The 21,424-nt window shown below is 41.7% G+C and overlaps 1 protein-coding gene across 1 annotated transcript in view; it reads left to right on the plus strand.

Annotated features, from left to right (window-relative positions):
* LOC147124800 (choline transporter-like protein 1) overlaps positions 1 to 21,424 on the plus strand; it is a 102,425-nt gene that overhangs the window by 46,363 nt on the left and 34,638 nt on the right. The window contains exons 5-10 of the mRNA XM_085993408.1: positions 1,260 to 1,347; positions 5,085 to 5,254; positions 10,624 to 10,713; positions 12,039 to 12,175; positions 15,905 to 16,091; positions 17,694 to 17,859. Of these exons, the coding sequence (XP_085849534.1) occupies positions 1,260 to 1,347; positions 5,085 to 5,254; positions 10,624 to 10,713; positions 12,039 to 12,175; positions 15,905 to 16,091; positions 17,694 to 17,859 (838 nt within the window). The remainder of the gene's footprint in view (positions 1 to 1,259; positions 1,348 to 5,084; positions 5,255 to 10,623; positions 10,714 to 12,038; positions 12,176 to 15,904; positions 16,092 to 17,693; positions 17,860 to 21,424) is intronic.

Consider the following 21,424-nt stretch of genomic DNA (forward strand, 5'->3'; position numbering starts at 1 on the left):
TCCATTTATGGCCATCTTCTGACTCTTGGCTTAAAGTCCATTTTCTATCCAGCAAGGTGTTTTATTTCCAATCCATGATTCTTTATCTGAGCTATTAACTTCTAATGCCGAACCCTTTTTTCAAAAGTTTTCTGAAAATCCAAATATATAATAGACATTTCCTCCATTCTGGATGTAAATAATATAATTTGAATTCTCCAGGTTCCCTTTCCTGATCCATGCTGACTGTCCTTTAATAAATTAGATTTTCACCCTACATTTCTGAAAATTGTTTGAAGACTGTTCTTGCAACAGATATTTAATGTACTGGTCTATAAGCTTCCAGCTGTGCCATTTTAAATACTGGGAGTTACATTGGCCACTTTCCAGTCCTCAGTCTCTCCCGAATTTAACAAACTTACAGAATTTCAGTGAAATATTTCCTTGTTCTTAAACTGTCTCCATCTTGGCACACACTTTTTGAAAGAAGCTGTCTCTATTTCTCTCGCTTCTGCCTCACTCTTTATCCTCAGCATCTCTCTTTTAGGTCTCTGTGTGGCTTTCATACTTGTTCCCTTACTCAACATCCATCTTAGGTTTTTTAAAACCTGGAGTGTGCAGGGAGATGGGAGGCAACCAGGTTGCATGTACAAAGAGGCACAGCAACATGGAGTACTGAAAGAGAAGCTGGGGCTGAGGGGGCACTGGCGCTCATTGTGGCCAGGAAGAAGCATGGAGATGAGACTGAATGATCACCAGCTATGAGGGAGTGGGGAGAGGGGCTGGAACAATCATGGGTGATGGCCTGGGACGACAGTGGAATTGGGGCCTGGAAGGATCTTGGGCTGTGTGATGGAGGGGGCTATTGATGCTTGGTGCGTATTCGGTTGGGATGGAGCACTGGAGGGGAAAAGGGGGAGAATTTACGAGGTTAGAAATATGGGACAATAGGGGTGTGCTAGGGTACATGTGTGTCTGTGCCTGACTCTTTGCGCATCCCCCTTAAATTGGAAGGATGTCTATTATTGTTTACATGGTATTTTAAAAAGCTGACCATATTTGTCAAGCAATGTTGACATGTTTTTGTCCAGAACTGTGTGCTGCCACTTCTACCTTGCTGCATTCTTCAGGTGAAACAAGTTCAAGTGTTTAGTGTGTCTGAAACCTGTATCTTAATGAAGTAAAGTTTTAATATTGATTTGCCTCATCTGCAGCATTGATGCAAGTCAACAAACTAGTGTTTTTTAAAAAAAAAACTTAAGTTCTTGTTTTTATTGCAGGATCTAAACTGTGCTCGTATCAGCTCAGTCCAGACGAATATACATCAAAAAAATCGACTTTGTGTCCTAAACTTCCTGTTTTATCAAGGTAGGAAAGTTCAGAGTTAATTAGTATAAGAAATTGTCAGTCACAATGTATATACTCCAGTGATTAAACTTTAAAAATCAGTTTTTCTTAAACAATGTATTCTGTGCTATGGGCAAATGTGAAACTTCTCCACAAGCTGTGATTAATATGGGTTTATATTTTGAAGTTTGTGTTTTCTTATTCAACTGACTTAAAACTTGAGCAATTCCTAATTCAAGCTAATTATATTTCATATGTCTTAAGTGTTTCTGTATTTTCTAAGTGAACGGTTGAAATATCTAAACCCTTCCTGGATATATCTTCAGTTCTACAGTCTTTCTGTCCTTCAATGAGCTGATGCTTGTTATTGGCAGTTTAAACTTTTCCTCAGTTCTGATCTGGATTATTAGATGTCGCTAAATATTGACAAATTGGCCATGAAATTCAATGCCACTGCACCCATTTTTCATGCACAAAACCGGCGCCTAAGCATCCAATATGTTGGGGGGGGAAGGGAGAGAGGAGCACTTCTGTTCATTACGTGGGAAGTGCATCGCCCGCCATATTGGTAAAGGCAGAAAAAGAGGTGTTCAAGGCTTGTGCCTGAAACAGGCATTGGGCCCTTTGCATGTGTACTGTTTAGCTACTTCACCATAGTGTCTCTTTCTGGTCCCTTGCCAAAGGTTTCATGTGGAACTTCTGAGTTTCTCTCCCACCTCTCTCCCTCTCCATCCTGATGTTTAATTGCTGTTTTTTCTGAAGAGAAAACTGACCTTTTAGACTCTTGACATTCTTTCTCCAACTCTAATGTTGATGATCTTGGCCAAAAAGCAACCTGTCCACATCCCCAGCTTTGCTCTAATCTAATGCTTTACTATGACCAACATTAGTCAGTGTTATTCATGTGTGTTGGATTCACCACTCTCTGGATTCTAATAATGTTTGTGGTCTTGATGATATCCCTCGTTGCTAAGGTGCGGTGTGTGCCTTCTGAACTTTGTCCCTGTTTAATCCTGCATCAGGCCATTTCCTGTATTTTAGAAATTAGCTTGTGTTCATCCCATCCCCAATTGATCCCTTGTACCGTTAAAACTACCACCCTATTGCCTTTCACCTGTAATTTCTAAAGTTAGCAAAACTACTGTTAACGCTCATTATTTTATTGCTTGAGATTTGTCATTAAATCCATGAAGCCCAGTATTATTTTTGTCTTGGTTATTCCATTTAGATGTCTTGTCTTTTAATGTATCTTTGGAACCCTGTGCTTAAATGCCTTGCAGAACCTATTGTCATCATCTTTGACAACTCCTAGGCCCATTACCATTATAAGGTCTTCCATCAAAGTTGTGTTCACAGCTGTCTCGTTTCCCCTCAAATTGTATATCTGTGCTGTTGATGATTCATCCTCTGACTCTTTTACCATTAGCTCAAGAATTCCCTAGGGGGTCTATTATCTCTCTCTCATTTTGTTCATTCTCCAAATCGATGACCTCCTATCCCTGCAACAATTTGGACTTATTCCTAACTCTTTAATGCTGTACTCAAACCATTTACAGGGGTAGATCAAATTGTGCTTGCTGGCAAAAGGCAGTTACCATAAGTAGACTGACTCACCTGTGAACTGAAACATGCATCCTTGTATTCAAATTCCTCCATGGCCTCACCCCCCCTCTATCTCTGCTCCGAGATCTCTGCACTCTTCCAATCCTGGCCTCTTGAGCATCCCTGTTTTTAATCGCTCCACCATTGGCGGCCGCACCTTCAGCTGCCTGGGCCCTAAGCTCTGGAATGCCGTCCCTAAACTTCTCTGCCTTTCTACCGCTTTCTCCTCCTTCAAGACGCTCCTTAAAACCTACCTCATTACATCTGTCCTAATATCGCCTTATGTGGCCTGGTGTCAAATTTTGTTTGATAATGCTCCTGCGAAGTGCCTTGTGGTGTTTTACTATGTTAAAGGCGATATACAAATGCTAGTTTTTGTTGTTCTGTATGCTGTAACTGCATGACTAACCACTGGTATACATCTGAGACCATGTGGGATGCCCACCAGATTCTCCAGTCTACTCTGAAAGGTGGTAAATACAACACAATCAGGGCTAAACATTTAGGCTCAAACATGTGGTCAGATTTATTTGCAAGTGAGATAATTAAACAGAAGCATAATTAAACAGAAGCATGATGTATCGGAGTATAATGCTTGACTTGCCCAATTTATGAAGTTCTTTATAACAAAACAAGCAATCAGAAATCTTGTCATTAGCATCTTGGTGAGTTCGATGAGTGTCACGTGGAATCCCTGTTAGCTGCTTCACACGGTATAGGCAGCGGGAAGCTGGGGATTATGAGCGGCTTTTCCATTATGTCTCTTTACTTGGATAAAGCAGGTTGATATTCAAACAAATTTGTTTCAGTGGTGAAGATATTATCCATTTTTAACACTTAAGCACACATGGTGTGAATAGTGGTTTCCTGGCCAGGTATCCAGATGGAAATTGAACTTGAATCTTGTCTGGGTCTTAAAATCCCATTGATGCTTTGGAACAATATACAACCTGACTCCTTTTAGAACAGAGCAGGTTTCACCATTTTGCCATTCAAAATACTGGTTTTTGACTACTTCTCCCAATTTGTGGATTTGCCTACACTGGTAAATCAGAGAAAGCTCACCCTGGTTCAAGCACGACAGTTCCAAAGGAACCTTGATCCTGATACTGTACCTGGTGCCATCAAAACCTTGGTGTGATCTCCAGAGGCCCCTGGCTATTTCCCAGAATTGCAAAGTCTTCCCATCTAAAGAGAAATAAGATGGCAAGAAGGAAGAAGTGACTCAGGGGTTACCTGAACCATCAATAGGGTGTTGACTCAATGGAGGAATGCCATTATTATCTTAATGCATCTCCATGTGTGTTTCTATTTGAAAGGGCTCTCTTGTTCATTGAGAATTGTTGGAAATCATTTAACTTGACATGAGTCTATAAAAGTAATATTTTGCATCATATACTGCTCAATCTCAAGGTTGTATGCATAGGTACTGTGCTTACGCCACACCGTTTATTTCAGCAGTGGCTTTAAAGGTAAAACACTACCACCCAGATAGGCAAGTTGCAGTTGGAATCAAAGCACTGCACCATAGTAGAGTGCTTCCAACTTCAGGTAGTGGGGAAGAAGAGAGAAGTTAAAGGATTTGGGTGGCGGAGTTGGTTTCAGGACTGTACTCTTTGTTAACCTGTTCTGGAACTGCATTGATTGGGACTGAAGTCTGCAAATGCAGTATATCTGCAATCTTTATCTCAGCCACTTGTGGGACAATTGGGATCTGAATGGAGGTGCAAAAATGAAAGGAATTTATCAAAAGATAGGCAAATAATTCATCAATGGATAAAATGGGTTCGTATTTTGAAATTATTTGTAACTTATTTGGAGAAAATGTGATGGACTGTTTTATAGATACTATTTTAACGTGCTTTATGACGGGTTTATAAGCTGTTTTTAAGTTGTTCAATTTGATTCTATTTCCCCACTGCAGTGAAAGCTGGGTTTAAAAAAAACAAACCAACTCATTTTGAGTTGGCTGCTTTACCTTGCAGTTTGCCTTATTAATAAGGAATAATGTGTAGGCACGGTTGAAGTCCGATTAGGTTTGACATTTGTAAATACATATTTAAAAAATGTGATCGTGCCCATCACTGTCGTCCATCATCTCCATTATTGATATTAATTTGACATTACATTTTTCCTGTCTTTTTGTTTTACACCAGTAAGCCTGTACCATTCTTCCATCGTTGTGCCCCAGTGGAAAGTGACTGCTATGTCAAGTTTATTAAGGCCCTGACCACCTTCGTCAGTGACAATAGTGTCTTGCAGAGAGTGATTACTGGAGTAATGACCAGCAAAGAAATTATAGTGGGACTTTGCTTATTATCTCTAGGTAATAATTCTTGAATCCATCCTTTTTATTAAAAATAAAATAATTAAGCAATATTGAACCAGGAATTGTGTTATTGAATAATGCAATTTAGTGTAAGTGCTTTGGTTATATTTAGCAAGTTATTGCATCCCAAAGTAATGTATACCCCTGTTTTTTTTAAGTTTTATTTCTTATTGGTAAGCTTGACATTAGGAATAACTGTGTCTCAACTAATTGGAAATTTTATGAATAGCCACTGACATTATATAACTGTATTCTCTTTTTAGATCTCTAACTCAAAAGCCATTTGTCCTTTTTATAAAAAAAAAAAAAAAATGTTTTGTTTCCTATTAGTTTGCCGTCCAATATGATTTTTGTATTCCCTGGGGCACTTTAAATGGAAATGTGGATGAGGCAAATATTTTGACATGCTGTCGAGATGCAAAATTGTAAGTTGGGCCCTTGTCTGATGTAGAGGTGTAGAGTAGGCTGGATCAGCATGCTGATAAAATGCTTTAGAACTGGGCAAAAAGAATCAAAGCCTGAGGTCATTAGTGTGAGGCTAGATTTCCTTTGGCTTCTGTTAAAGTGCCATTAAGGGTATGTTATTGATGCTGATTGGCATTATTGGAGATGGTGGCAGAGATGGATAGAACAGAGATGATTGGTTTTTTTGAAAGAAAGAAAGACTTGCATTTATATAGTCCCTTTCACAACCTCTGGATGTTCCACAGTGCTTTTCAGTCAATTAAATACTTTTGAAGTGTAGTCAAGTGAAATGTAGGAAATGCAGCAGCCAATTTGCGCACAGCACGGTCCCACAAACGGCAATGTGATCATGACCAGATAATCTGTTTTGAGTTGTTTGAGGAATAAATATTGGCGAGGACACCAGGGAGAACTCCCCTGCTCTTTGGGTTTTATTCAGCAGGTTTGCAATGAATGCTCATTTTGTTTATACTTCTCTAAACCTTTTAGTTGTGAAACAGAATGTTGCAGTACGTTGAACGACTGGATAAAATCAAAGCACGTTGACGTATAAATCCGCAGCTCACGGCTTAATTAAAACCTGGGAAATATGGATTCTCAGTAAAGCCTTTTGTACTACTTTAGGAAGATAGTAGAGTGCCCACCACAAGTGGGCATAGTAGTATTTGAGCTAAGCCTTCTGTTGTCCCTTCGGTTTAGCTTTCCTTGTTCCAGCAATTGCTCCAATGTCCCAAGAATGTGCACCCTTTCCTCTTGAGCCAGCCCTGTAGTCACACATTGACCTTTCTAATCTTCCTCTATAACTAACTTGTCCAGCACGTGGCACAGGAAGCAATCTGGATGTGGTCACCCATGCCATCCTGTTTTTCAGTCTAGAGCCTAACTCTTTAAACTCTGTCTGTAAAACGTCAAATGTACTATCTATGGCATTGGACCATGATTTGTAACGTCTTTCCTTCCCTTTCCAGAAATTGACATGTTCTTCACCCTTGGACGGACCAGGGAGGAAATGTATCGGCAACAACTGCAAAAAAATGCTGCCGGTGCTATGACTCTTGAATTCCTTCACTGCCACTGCTCCTAGTCTACCCGGCTCTCATCCTCTTGGATAATCCCTTGTTCCACGGTGCTGCATTGTTGCTCGGGGCAGCCCTCCTTTTGAGTCGCTGTCACTGTCCACCACCCCCTTGTCCAACACTAACTAACTGATTATTGGGCAGTTCCAGTAACTCGCGGGCTCCCTGCACCAGAGTGCCCTGTCTTTCCCTTGGCCTCTTCGGTGACCACCTTCTGGAGAGTGCAATCCAGAAACCTCTCATCTTTGATATGAAATGTGGCCAAGTGCTGCACAAAGCACAGACAACATCCTCTGCTCCAAAGACACTTTTTGTCCGACATTGAGTAGAAATACGCTGTCCCTGGATCCATAGAGGATCAATAATGGCTCACGTATTACACTCCACGCACATCACAAGGGTTCCCTGCTTTTATATTTATTTTCTGTCCAACATAAAAAATGTAGATAATGTTAGGCTGAATTTCCACCAGCACCAACTCTCGAGGGTTGACCTTCTCTTCTTAACTTCTCTTAACAATCAAGGTGGAACTCTCACTGGAGCTAAATTCCACACTCCTTTGGCCTCTCGCTACTCTTGTTACAAATTAGCTATTGACCCCTCAAACCAGCTCGCAGTTAAGGTGCAGAATGAGTAACTTTAAATAATTTCTAGCATTGAATTAAAAATAAATTTAGACACTGTTCAGTGTGTGTATTTAAAATATCAACACTTGTATCCAGTCACTTCCGTTGAGGGTAAATTCTGCACTCTTCTGACATCTCGCACTCCACTGGCCTTTCACTGCCCCTTGGGTCTGGGACTAGGGGGAGGGGGGTGCTGGTGTGTGGTAGTGGTTGGAGTGGTAGTTGTGCTGTTTGGGAGGGGGACTGCAGGCTTCAGAAACAGTGGCTGAACTGGCAGAGTCCGGGAGCATTGGTGAAGAAAGTTTGTTAGTGTGGAAGCCCTTGGATGGGTGTGCTGATGTCTGAGACTACTGATAGGGGTCTTGGGATCTGGGAGCAAGTGGGATGTTCCCAGGATGTTGGACGACTGTGGAGAGGGTCCAGAAGGGTTTTGCAGTTTGGGATTATTGAGGTGAGGGCCTGGGGTCTGTGCATATCTTTGAGACCAAGGTCTGGTCAAATTGAGGTGAATGGAGGCTGTGAATCTCTATCTTGTGTAAAACTATGTGTCTCGGTTCTGCTCAAACTTGCCTATTTATTATGAGTCTTTAAACTAGGTGGCACCGTTCTTCACAATGCTACTTGGCTAAAGATCGTTCCTCTCGCCTGAAGATCCCCAGCTGCCTCTACCTGTGATGTTACCCATTCCTTCCCCCCCACAATAGGCCTTTCCCTACTCCCTCTTGCCGCAGGGGTCCCGTACATTCCCCGCCAAGCTGCACCACCATAACTGTGTTCCTGTGTGGGAACATTGCTATAGCCCATAAGCAGGGCGTGGAGCAGGATGACTTTAAGCTCTATCCAAGTACAACATATGTGCACTAAGAGCTTTAAATAACTAAAACCGGCTTCCAAGATCAGTGTTAAATATCATGTTACCCTAAAGATTCTGGCAGGGGATGGGAATCCACCAAGGCTTGCAACCTATATCCATGTTCTCAATTGTGACCTTTTAACCAGCTTTAAAATACCCAGTATTCTAATACACTTCCCACTTAACTATCTAGAACATCTTCCTGTGGCTTGTGAAGGAGTATATTTGAATTCAAAAATACCAGTAACACTCCCATAATGCTCTAATAAACCGTTCAGATTACGATAAATCAGTCCTCTATATGATCTATTCTACATTGCGCAGCGTAACCCTGTGACTCGGCTAGTAATGTATCAAGTTTTGGGTGTAGCTTGCACTTCCTGTTGTGCCTTGTTGATTGGCTCAAAATGAAGTTGCAAATCAGAACTGAAATGCTGAGAATGTATAGATTTGAAGCATAGAAAGTGATTCGGAAACGTAAGAACTTATGAAAGCCGCCAGTCGTAATTAAAATGCTCTAATAAATAGGTGCATCTTTTTGTCCATCATTTGTTTCCTATAACACTGATTTTTCAGATTGAAAATAGAGCGTCAAACAAAGTAAAAACAAATACAAAAGCAAAATACTGGAATGCTGGAAATCTGAAATAAAAACCGAAAATGCTGGAAATACTCAGCAGGTCAGGCAGCATCTGTAGAGAGAGAAACGGAGCAGTTCTGACGAAGGGCCATTGACCTGAAACATTAACTCTGTTTCTCTCTACAGATGCTGCCTGACCTGAGTATTTCCAGCATTTTCTGTTTCTATTTTAAAGTAAAAACAAAAACTTGGCTATTTCACAATAACCTGAGTACATTTACCCATAGAACAGTCTTGAGTGCCTTAATATTTATATTTAATATTTTGTACTCAATTTTTTTCAACCATTTGTTGCATCCATTTTGTGTGTGTGTGTCTTGATCTGGATGGAAGTGTGGGAATGGAAAATTGTACATAGAAACACATTGTGTTGAATTGCTTGAAATAAAATGTTACTTTAAAGCACACAAGGTCAGGGACACACCAGTGGGAGCAACAACAGCAACATGAATGCAGATTGTTGCTATACTGTATGAAAGGGACAACCCATCAGCATCAGATAAACATTACAGCGTGCCATGTCCCAATGTCTCAGTTACTAAGTAGCTTTAATTTAGTTGCACTTTGTTACATCTACTCCCAGCAAATGGAAACCTAGCTCAAGATTCACATTGTGACTGATCTTTTGTTACAAAAATGGCAGTGAGAAAAAAATGGAAATAAAATATAGAATTTTTTTTAAAAGAAAGTGAAGAGCAGGCGGCAATGAAAACACAGGAGGAAGAAAAAAGGATGAGAGGTTGATTAATATAAATGATTAAAATTACAAATGCTTTTTTGTAAAATCGTGCATTAATGAGTTGGCATGAGGTAACTTCAATATAATTTAACCCGCAGTTAAATTTTAAAATGCAGATCTTCAGAGTAGAAAAGTGTATAATATTTGCTCCATAAATGGTAGGAGACTCTCACTTTGTAACGCAGGTGAGCTTTGTCACATGACTGTTCTTTGAAATTACAGTGCCTGCTACAATTGGCTGCAGCATCCAGGGAGAGTAACAGAGAAAGGGATGAATCAGGGAAACTGAGAAAGGGGGAGTAGGAAACACGGAGCAAGGGAGAGAGTAACAGACACAGCTGAAGAGTAACAGAAAGAGAGAGATAGACTTCTATTGCCACTATAAAAACCAGGATTGCTTCCCATCTGGATCTGGGTACAGTTGGTGAGGTGAGTGGACCTTGTCTGAATATAATTGGGGACCTGTGCTCTACAGTGCTGAGTAACTGGTCATCTTTTTGCTTGCTCGCCTCTGATGTACTGTCTTTGCAGCCTCACAAACTGTAAAGCTCAACAGATTTTACTCCCAACTCCTGTTGTACCGTTCTTCTGTTTAAGGAGACATGATATTTGATGCGAGTGGCAATAAGATAAATGAGGTTCCCAATGGGAGGATAGGTAACTTGCATGGGTTGCGTCTACCAGGAGGCAACAGAAAGTAGATTTTTCTTCCATCTCTCTGGCCTGGATTGTCCAGGTTCCCAGAGAAAAAAGGCCAGTGTACTAACCTGCTGTTCCACCCATTGCCAAACCTTTTTGTTCTAGAATTGTTTAGAAAAGTAATTCTTATGTCTGACTATGTTGCAAATACAAGTTTAATTAAAAGTTTGTCTTCCCACCCCACATATCAATGTTGCAGTTCCTTGAAAGTTCAGTTCTGTATTGTACTTGTACTTGTGTGCTGTTAATCCTTTTTGTTTTTTGACAGTTTTGTCGATGTTGTTAATGGTTGTAATCAGATATATCTCCAGAGTACTTGTTTGGATCCTTGCAATTCTCACCATCCTTGGTTCAATTGGTAAGTTGATTATAGTAAGTGGTAAAAATATTTAAAATCTGTTCTGAATATTTGGCTTCTATATGTATCTCTTTCCAATTCTCCATATTATTAAAGGAGCATATTTTGCTGATCCAGACATAGTGCTTTGCATCTTCTGATAGTTACTGGAATGAGCTTGGATGCAAGAGGAAGAAAAAAAAAATCAAAGATGTTTTGATTTAAAAAAAATGCTTCATATCTAATGTAATAGTGCAGTGTCAGCCACCACACAATACTGAAACAGTTCTAATCAAAGTCACAAATTACATCCTCAGTGACTGTGACCATGGTGTACCATCCCTCCTCATTCTTCTCAACCTCTCTGCAGCCTTTGACATGGCCAACCACACCATCCTCCTTCAACACCTCTCCATTATCCAGCTCAATGGGACTGCCCTCGCTTGGATCCACTCTTCCCTGTCCAATCGTAGCCAGAACATCTCCAGCAATGGCTTCTGTTCCTGCCTCCACACTGTCACCTCTGGAGACGCCCAAGGATTTATTCTTGGCCTCCTCCTTTTCTCATCTACATGTTGCCCCTCGGTGATATCATCCGAAGACTGGTCAGCTTTTACATGGACACTGATGACACCCAGCTCTGCCTCTCCACCACCTGTCTCGATCCCTCATCATCTTTGTTGTCAGACAACTTGTCCAACATCCAGTCCTGGTTGAGCTGCAATTTCCTCCAATTAAACGATGGAAAGACCAAAGCAGTTGTCTTCGGTCCTGACTACAAGCTCTGTACTCTCTCTGCTAATTTCATCTCCTTCACCAGCCACTGTCTTGGGTTGAACCAGACTGGTCGCAACCTCGGCATACAATTTGACCTTGCACTAAGCTTCCAACACCATATCTTCTCCGTGACAAAAAACGCCTATTTTCACCTCTAACATCGCCCATCTCAGCTCCTGCCTCAGCCTATCTGCTGCTGTAACCCTTATTCATGTCGTTGTCTGCTCCAGACTCAACTATACCAATGCTCTCTTTGCCAGTCTTCCATGCTCCACCCTCCATAAACTTAAGCTCATCCAAAACTCAGCTTTCCGTATTCTAACTCGCACCAAATCCTATTCACCCATTACCCCTGTGCTCGCTGACCTACTTTGGCTCCCAGTCCAGCAATGCCTCGAATTTAAAATTCTCATCCTTGTTTTCAAATCCCTCCATGGCCTCGCCCCTCCCTTTCTCTGTAACCTCCTCCAGCCCCACACCCCTCAGATCTCTGCACTCCTCCAAATCTGGCCTCTTTTTCTTTCCCTTTTCTTTTTTACCTAACTGTTCTTCCCCCCCCTCCTGTACAGGTGGTACAGCTGTCCTTTGGTGGTTGTACGCTGATCAAAAGAAGTCAGCCAAAGCAAAGACAGTTGAAGAAGTCGAGGTGGCAGAAGATAATGTTAAGGCTCTTTTGGTGTACGCCATTGTTGCGACAGTAGTCACAGTGAGTGCTTCACTTAAAATGTATTTAAAATCAATTGTTACTGATTTAGGTGAATAAATACTACAATGATGGGTATAACACCTCAGTTCTGCTATTAGGAAAGATTGAACAGGCTGAGGCTCTTTACTCTAGAAAAGAGAAGATAGAGGTCTTCAAGATTATGAAAGGGTTTGTTTGGGTAGATGAAGACAAGATGTTTCCACTTGTGGGCAAGGTCAGAACTAGGGGCCATAAATATAAGATAGTCACTAATAAATCCAATAAGGAATTCAGGAGAAACTTCTTTACCCAGCAACTGATTAGAATGTGGAACTCACTACCACATGGAGTAGTTGAAGCAAACAGCACAGATGCATTTAATGGGAAGCTAGATAAGCACATGAGGGAGCAAGGAATAGAAAGATATATTGATGGGGTCAGATGAAGAGGGGTAGGAGAAGGCTCAGGTTGAGCATAAACACAGGCATAGACCTGTTGGGCTGAATGGCCTGTTTCTGTACTGTAAATACTTTGTCATACTTTGTAAATAGCAGTCAGGGTGTGGTCATTGAAATCTTCATTTAGCATGCTCACATATCCATGTTCATATAAGTGAGGTGTAGGTAGCATGCAACTACTAGGGAGGGTTGGATTGTCTTGTCTTACAAACAGCAATACATGCCTTTTCCATTTGTGGTTACCATTTTAAATTCTGGTACAGAAAATAATCTACTGGCAGCAATAAATGGAGCATTTATCTGATGACTCACTCCATGGAGATCCTAGCTGTTGTGTTTATAATCATTGCCAAACTGCTGTAGGGAAGTAATTTTCATATTTTCAGTAGTATTTATTGTGATGGTTGTGATCTCTGATTACTGTATGTCCCCATCAGCCCTCCAGAGTGTGTTTCCCAACTTGATGCCTCTTGCAAATACCCTGGTCAATTTTGAGATCTTTACATCTGAGAAATTGCAGGGTAGAATCTGTAGAATTTTTCTGTAGTATAATTTAAATGATAACCATGGATGAATATTACATCTTTTGCCATTTGTAAGAAACATAGACATAGAAACATAGAAGATAGGAGCAGGAGTAGGCCATTCGGCCCCTCGAGCCTGCTCCGCCATTCAATGCGATCATGGCTGATCATCCAAATTCAGTACCCAGTCCCTGCTTTCTCCCCATACCCCTTGATCCCTTTAACCTTAAGAAATATATCCAACTCCTTCTTGAAGACAGCCCAATCATACATATTAATTGTAGTATGTGTTTATTGTATTCACTTATTCAAGTTAATGTGTGACAATCTGTATTCACATTCATGCTGGTATGAGTGTCACTCTCGTACTAACCTGGATATGTAAATACCATAAATGCATATTACAGTATCTACAGCAACTTGCAGTATGCAGCACTTTGAGTAATAATACATCCCCAAAAACATCAAAAATTAGGAAGTAGTAGTGGGAGAATGATTATGGTGGTGACCAATGTTCCCTGTAAGCTGGGCTTTGTTCTGCACAGCCTGTTTCTTATAATGCGCGGTCCCTTTAAAATTCTGCACATGCGCAGTATCTCCAATGGAAAAGCTGGTGAGCGGACTGCGCGGGGCCTTTCCCATTACCGCACATCCGCGCAGCTTAGAGGGACCATTGGTGGTGATTGAATGCGAGTGTGAACCAAATATGGCTGTAGGAGGGAAGAATGCAAAGGAGGCCAGAGTTAAAAGGGAAACGGCACGTGTAGGACTATATGACTAAAGGAGTTTGCAGAGGATGGGAAGGGCAAGGCTGTGAAGGACTTGTCAATGAGGGCAAGGATTTTGAAATCAATATGTTGGGGTAAAGGAAGCCAATGAAGGTTGACAAGGGCAGGTTTATGGGGGAGCAGGACTTGGTGCAGGATAGGATGCGGGCGGTGGAGATTTGCACACACTGCAATTTGTGAAGAGTGGTACTCGGGAGGCTGGTAAGGGTAGTGTTGGATAATTGAGTCTGGAGGTGATACAGGCATGGGTATGCGTTTCAGCAGCCATAGGGATGAAATAGTGCAGAGGTGGAGAGAGATGATCTTGGCAGTTGTGATGTGGGGTTTGAAGCTTAGCTTAATGTGAAACAGGGCAATTAAGTCCTGCACTGCCAGGATTACCCTGGGGAAACTGCCAGACAGAAAGGGAGCCGCGAGGAGGTGCCGAGCTTTAGCAGGAACCAAACAGGATGGCTTCATTCTTCCAGTTATTGGGCTATACTTTGCGGCCTCTACGAGTGCGTACGAGGTGCGCAGACGCCCGTAGCGGCCGCGTAAGTTCCGGGTTTAGGCATGCGCAAAAACACTGCATTTGCGATCTGTCAAGAATTCTCTTGACAGATCCTATGCATCCCCGGAAAAAAGGCCTATGCGGGCAGAGAGTTCTGCCCAGCGTAAGAGTTTTAAAAAACAAATAAAATGTTATCAATAATTTATACATTTAAAAACCTGTGAAATAAGTTTAGTTTATTTTTAGCCCCTTTAAAACATGTAAATTTATTTTTCAAAACATTAATTTTGTTTTAAATATTTAAGTGAATGTCATTTTAATTTTTAAATGTGATGGTTTTCAAAGTTTATTTGAAGTGTAGAGGTGTTTTTTGATGTATTCCCATTCATACTTATGGGGATTCCATGTACGGAACTGCCATAAGTATGAATGGGGATCCCCCTTCTATCATTTGTTGGGCCGACCCACGTGATCTCGGGGGCGCTTGCAAACCGTGGGCGCCCCTGGGATAACTGGGCTTCTACCTGCGGGTACCCGGAGAGGCCCAGGACCGCAAGTCTCCGAGGATCCCGAGGCAGAAGGTAAGTTTATTAGATTTTTTGCCAGTAGGAGGCATCTGCCCATGGGAAGCCTCTGACTGCAAATTCAGGCCCACAGACTTGAAGGAAGCTCTTTTTCATTTAAACTTAATATTGGCTAGGCAGCTGGATAGTGCAATGGTCATCGAGTCTAGGCTGGTGGCAGAGAGATCAAGTTGGGTGTGATCAGCATACTTTACATGACTATAAATGAGAGGCAGTGTATAAATAAGGGAAAGGAGGGAGTGGTGGGGGGCACCAGATTGCCATGCTGGGCAGGAGAAGAAGCCATTTCAGGAGATGTGCTGGCTTTGTTGGGAAAGTGCTGCAGATGGAGCACACTCCTGACTGCTGCTTCTATGACAGCAAATCATGGCTCTGAGTGACTGCACTAGATTGTACATCTTGCTCTCTCTGACAGTAGACACAACTAGTCAGGAAAGTTCTTAATGTGCAATCCCCTGAGAAAGGCAGCAACAAGATGCCCTGTGTGAGCGCAGTTTCATCATCAGTGGAACTACTAACCTTCATTTGTAACCATTGGGGTGTAGGTTCCCAGTTGCTGATTTCTTTGTCATCTCTAGGAAGCCCATTTTGTTGGGGAAATGTTCTGTTTTTATTGAATTCATCCCCCATTCCTCAGCCAGGAGGTTGGGCTTTCAAGTCTTCGTGTTCAAACCTGTGGAGGTATGCAAGCCCAGTATGGCCTCAAATTATTGTAGGGTGCTCTCTGCCTCCCAAAGTGTCTGCCCAACTTTTTGCATCTTTTCCAAATAATCTGAACTATATTGCAGTGTAGCTTACCACTTTGGGGCACCAAGGTATTGCTGCTGCTACTGCTCTTCTAATATCCATGTTAACAAAAGCCTGGGTAATGGAAGGAAAATAACGTATAATTATTTTATTTTGCAGGTCATTTTACTGTTGCTAATGCTAATAATGAGGAAGCGAGTGGCTCTTACGATTGCCTTATTCCATGTGGCAGGGAAAGTGTTTGTTTACATTCCACTTCTAGTCTTTCAGCCACTCTGGACTTTCCTGGCCCTGGCATTTTTCTGGATCTATTGGGTTGCAATCCTACTTTTATTGGGCACTGCAGGTAGGATTATACATTTGCAGAATTTACCTTTCTTTGGCTCACTGACAGATTTTGATCATGTTTTTTGCAAATCATTTCTTCCCATCCTTATCGGGAATGTTTTGGAAACCTTTTGTGCAGGTTGTTGAACATGTTGGGAATGTTTTTCTGTTGTTCAGCATATTTACAGCTGCTTAGAAATGATAGCATTGTTCCTTTGTCAAAAAAATGTATAGATCGTCGTCGAGCCAAACTGGAAGGCTACTGATGATGTCTGTACACCCCCTTCATAAAGAGATAGTGAAAGTTCAGCTACTACTCTTGTGCCAAATATTAAAACTTTGACTATGAAATTGATCTATGAATGTATAGTACATCATCTAAAAAAAAGAAAGTTTATGCACATGTTATGGCCTGATATGAATTTATGCCAATGTTTTAATCATTAAGTTACTGACTTCACATTATTGAGATGCTGGGTTTTTCCCCAGAGCAGCATTGAGAGGTACGGGAGAGTCATCCCAGATTCTCTTGTGCACTTCCCAAATGACTGGCTTGAAGTTGCACTCTAGACCTTAGGAAGCCATTATCCAGTTGGTCCACCTGTTTCCTAGCCTCCCAAGTACACCAATTTCAAACCATCCATTAGTAAGTTGGGGTGGAGATGTAGCACAAGGAAAGCCAACTGGAGAAAATGAGTAAAACCCAAAAGAAATAATCTTGCCCTCCAAATTCAAAAATCAAATGGCATCCTGTTGCTTGTGATAGGCCAGGATGCACAAAATTGCATTTAATTAACATCCATATGGAGCTGAGTACAGGATGAAAATTCTATTTGATCAGATTTATATTGCAGTAGACTGAGTTAACTGCTTAGAAATCATTTTTTTTTTTCAACCCTAACTTCATACAAAAATTCCATTTTGCTTAACTGCCTTCCCTCAGCCATCCAATAGGCAAAGATAAAAATCGGTTACGCATATTTGCCTGTGTAGATGGAGTGTTAACCCTTTTACTTCAAGTACACGTTGGTTTGTGGAGCTTGACAGTTGTAGACAGTGCTTTGGATATCTGGTTTCTCAGCCATAGAGCTGCACTATAGTGCAAAAATGTAACCGCATTGAACACTTCATGTTGGTCTGAATAAGTACTGTACAGGATTGTTGAATATATTTAAGAAGGAGATAGATAGATTCCTAGACACGAACGGCATCGAGGGGTATGAGGAAAGCGCGGGAATATGGTATTGAAATAGAGAATCAGCCATGATCATATTGAATGGCGGAGCAGGCTCAAAGGGCCGAATGGCCTACTCCTGCTCCTATATTTCTGTGTTTCCTGTAAACCAAACATCACTCACCAAACCTTAACCATGACCTTTTACTTCATAACTCTGCAGTTCCTGAGTCTGTTTTTTTTCTTTCACCAATCCCAATTTACAATTTTGAAGGAGCTGTATGTCAGAACTTTGACTGGATTAAAGTATTTTGTTTTGTCCCTTGTTCTCAGTAGCACAAATAATTATAAAGTTGAATAAGTCAGTTGTAAAGCATTTGATTTTTTTATAAAAACACAACATATCTTGAAACCACAATTTCTGTTTTTTTTTTCCCTTCGTTGTAGGATATCCTGAAAAAAATGACCAAGGCAATGTAGAATTTAAAGTATCTGGTCCTTTACAGTATACATGGATTTATCATCTTGTTGGTCTTATCTGGATCAGTGAGTTCATACTGGCCTGTCAACAGATGACTGTGGCTGGAGCTGTAGTAACCTACTATTTTACACGGTAAGAAATTTTAATTTAAATAGTTATATTTGACATCTTGGGGCATTAGAGGCATAACGACTCATTATATTGTTGATCTCCCATATCCAACTTTAATCTTTCACTTGCAGAATCCTACGTGTGTTTCAACACCACTAGTTTCCTATGAATTTGCCTTTTTAAAAAGAAAGTCTTGCATTTATATTGCACCTTTCAACGACCTCAGGGCTTAAGCACTTTACAGCCAATGAAGTACTTTTGAAGTGTAGTCACTGTTGTGTGCAAATTGGCTCCCGCATTTCCTACAGCAAGCTCCCACAAACAGCAATGTGATAATGACTAAATAATCTCTTTTTAGTGATGTTGGTTGAGGGATAAATATTGGCCAGGACACTGGGGATAACTCCTTTACTCCTCTTCGAAATAGTGCCGTGGGATCTTTTATATCCACCTGGATAGAGCAAATGGGGCCTCAGTTTAATGTCTCATCCGAAAGACGGCATCTCTGACAGTGCAGCACTCCCTCAGTACAGCACTGAAGCATTAGCCTAAATTTTTGTGTTCAAGTCCCTGGAGCGGGACTTGAACCCACAACCTTCTGACTCAGGCAAGAGTGCTACCCACTGAGCTAGGCTGGCTTCAAGTATGGCTAAGCAAAACTCCATGAGCAATTGAGCTGTTTAAAAACAGATCTTTTAGTCTTTTTGAAATTTTGAAGCTCATTTTTGGTATAGGCTTCATTAGTATTTGTTTGCAATATTCTGAAAAAACTTTCCAAACAAATGTACAAATTTTTTTTTCTCCTGATCGTATGTTTTGGTGGAATGTAAATTAGTTGTATATTATCTTATTCACTGGACAGCTGACTGTAATTGAAGCAGACTTTGAACGGGAACAGCTGAAAGATGGGGATATGAGAAAAGAACTCTAAAATACCTGATTTCACTGGAGCTTAGGTGCTCGAGTCTCTGGAGTGGGATCCAGAACCTTCTGACTTCTGGCGAGACGCTACCAGCTGAGCCACCACTGACAGATTCTTGTGCTCGTAAAGGTTTTTGGGTACTTTTTTTAAAAAAATTTTAAAATTCGCTTATGGGATCTGGGCGTCGCTTGCAAGGCCAGCATTTATTGCCCGCCCCTTGTTGCCCTTGAGAAGGTGGTGGTGAGCCACCTTCTTGAGCCGCTGCAGTCCATGTGGTGAAGGTACTCCCACCGTGCTGTTAGGGAGGGAGTTCCAGGATTTTGACCCAGCGACGATGAAGGAATGGCGATATACTTCCTAGTTAGGATGATGTGTGACTTGGTGGGGAACCTGGAGCCGGTGGTGTTCCCATGCACCTGCTGCCCTTGTCCTTCTAGGTGGAAGAGGTTGTGGGTTTGGGAGGTGCTGCCGAAGAAGCCTTGGCGAGTTGCTGCAGTGCATCTTGTAGATGGTACACACTGCAGCCGCGGTACGCCGGTGGTTGAGGGAGTGAATGTTTAAGGTGGTGGATGGGATGCCAATCAAGTGGGCTGCTTTGTCTTGGATGGTGTCGCGTTTCTTGAGTGTTGTTGGAGCTGCACTCATCCAGGCAAGTGGAGAGTATTCCATCACACTCCTTCCTTGTGCCTTGTAGATGGTGGAGAGGCTTTGGGGAGTCGGGAGGTGAGACACTCACCGCAGAATACCTAGTCTCTGACCTGCTCTTGTTGCCACAGTATTTGTGGCTGGTCCAGTTAAGTTTCTGGTCAATGGTGACCCCCCCAGGATGTTGATGGTGGGGGATTCGGCGATGGTAATGCCGTTGAATGTCGAGGGGAAGTGGTTAGACTCTCGCTTGTTGGAGATGGTCATTGCCTGGCACTTCTGTGGTGCAAATGTTACCTGCTACTTATCAGCCCAAGCCTGAATGTCTTCCAGGTCTTGTTGCATGCGGGCATGGACTGCTTTATTATCTGAGGAGTTGTGAATGGCGCTGAATACTGTGCAGTCATCAGCGAACATCCCCATTTCTAATACTTGCAAGTGGTTTTTTTCACATTCTAGGAATGGATAATAAATGTTAGCCTGCCAGCATTGCCCACATCCTGAGAATAAAATAATTTAAAAAAATCCTATGCAATGATTCAAAACTTTCCCTTGTCTTTAAAACTGTCAGCACTGCAAGTCTTTCCCTTGCCCTTGGTTTTCCGGTGTTTAGTAAGTCCCAGTCTGTGAACACCACGATTGGAACTCGGTTTTTGCACGTATTCAGAAATGCTCTGCAGTGCTATTTTAGGAAATTAATTTCAATAAGAAGTACATGTTCATAAAGCATTCTAGAAAAGCCGTTAGTTTATACATTTCATAGCTTCTTTGTTCTTTCTGGGCAACAGATACTATATACAGGAAACTTTCTGATATCCGGCACTGACGGGACCGAGCTGGTGCCGTAACATCAAAAGTGCCGGACATACCAGAGTTAATGTTTAAACATACGGAACTGAGAAGCTCCGTGTGAATCAACAAACCCTGTTGCTTAGCAACAGCTTCAAAACAGTCGGCTGCAGCTGCAAGCGTCTGTAGCTGAAGCTGTTGCTATAGCTACAGACCTTGCAGTGCTTGACACGGGGGGGGGGGGGGGGGAAGCAACGAGAACTAAAAAAACATATAGAAAACGGCTCCTGATTTTTGCCGTTAGATCGAGTATTCCGGACATATAACCTCTGGATAAACCAAAGTTTCCTGTAGTTGGTCTAGAGCTAGGACTGAGAGTTCTGCCTCTTGATCAACTTCGAGCTGCCTTTGGAGGACCACTTGTGTTGTGTGTGTAAATATGTTTTGTCATCACCACCCTTGTCTTAAATTCATTGCTCAAGTTCCATAATTTGGAGAAATCTTCCCTTTTAACATGCAACATTGGAGATCAGGATTTTTTGATGACTGAGGGCATAGAATGATTGATTCTCTTAAGCTGCAAAATGTAGATTTGATCTGGTATGTCTCCTATTAAACTGGGTGTTCAGATTGTTTGGCGGTTCTTGTGTATCCAGTTTCTGCAGCAGCACAATTTTTTTTCTATTGGGACTGGAATCTTTTCAGCAGTGTCCTTTTACAGGAAGACTTTTCCACTGGAAGGGTCACTGTGAACTACATAAATATTAGTTTAAGTAGAATACTCGTGTAGATATTTGCACAGCATTAAATTACAAGCATCTCCACTTCAGATTGTCCATCCTCCGCTTGCCAGTTTTTCTTCTGGAAATTTTTGGGGATCTCATTTATACTTAGACTGAGGTTTAGAAATTTTTGGGCAATTTTGCTTTTACTCCACATTGATTTGGTTTTGTAACAAAGGCAGTTTTGGAGCAAATCCAGCACTCTGTCCTGTGCTTGATTCTAGTCATTTTAACCCCACGAGCAGATTTGCAAAATTCATTTCAAGAGGAACAAGGCCAACAGCAGAATTCTTTCCGATCCATTTCTGCCAGGAGGCAGTAGAAATGGGGGACAAGAATTCTATTTGTCGTGCTACATTTCAGAACTGCAATAACTTGCGGCTGTAGCAATGCGTATGGATGCCGTGCTGTGGCTGGAACTACTCGCACCTTCTGTTGCAATTCCCAG

Source organism: Somniosus microcephalus, chromosome 1 (genome assembly GCF_052327205.1).
Source record: "Somniosus microcephalus isolate GS21.2 chromosome 1, FLI_Smic_1.0, whole genome shotgun sequence".
NCBI lineage: Eukaryota > Metazoa > Chordata > Chondrichthyes > Squaliformes > Somniosidae > Somniosus > Somniosus microcephalus.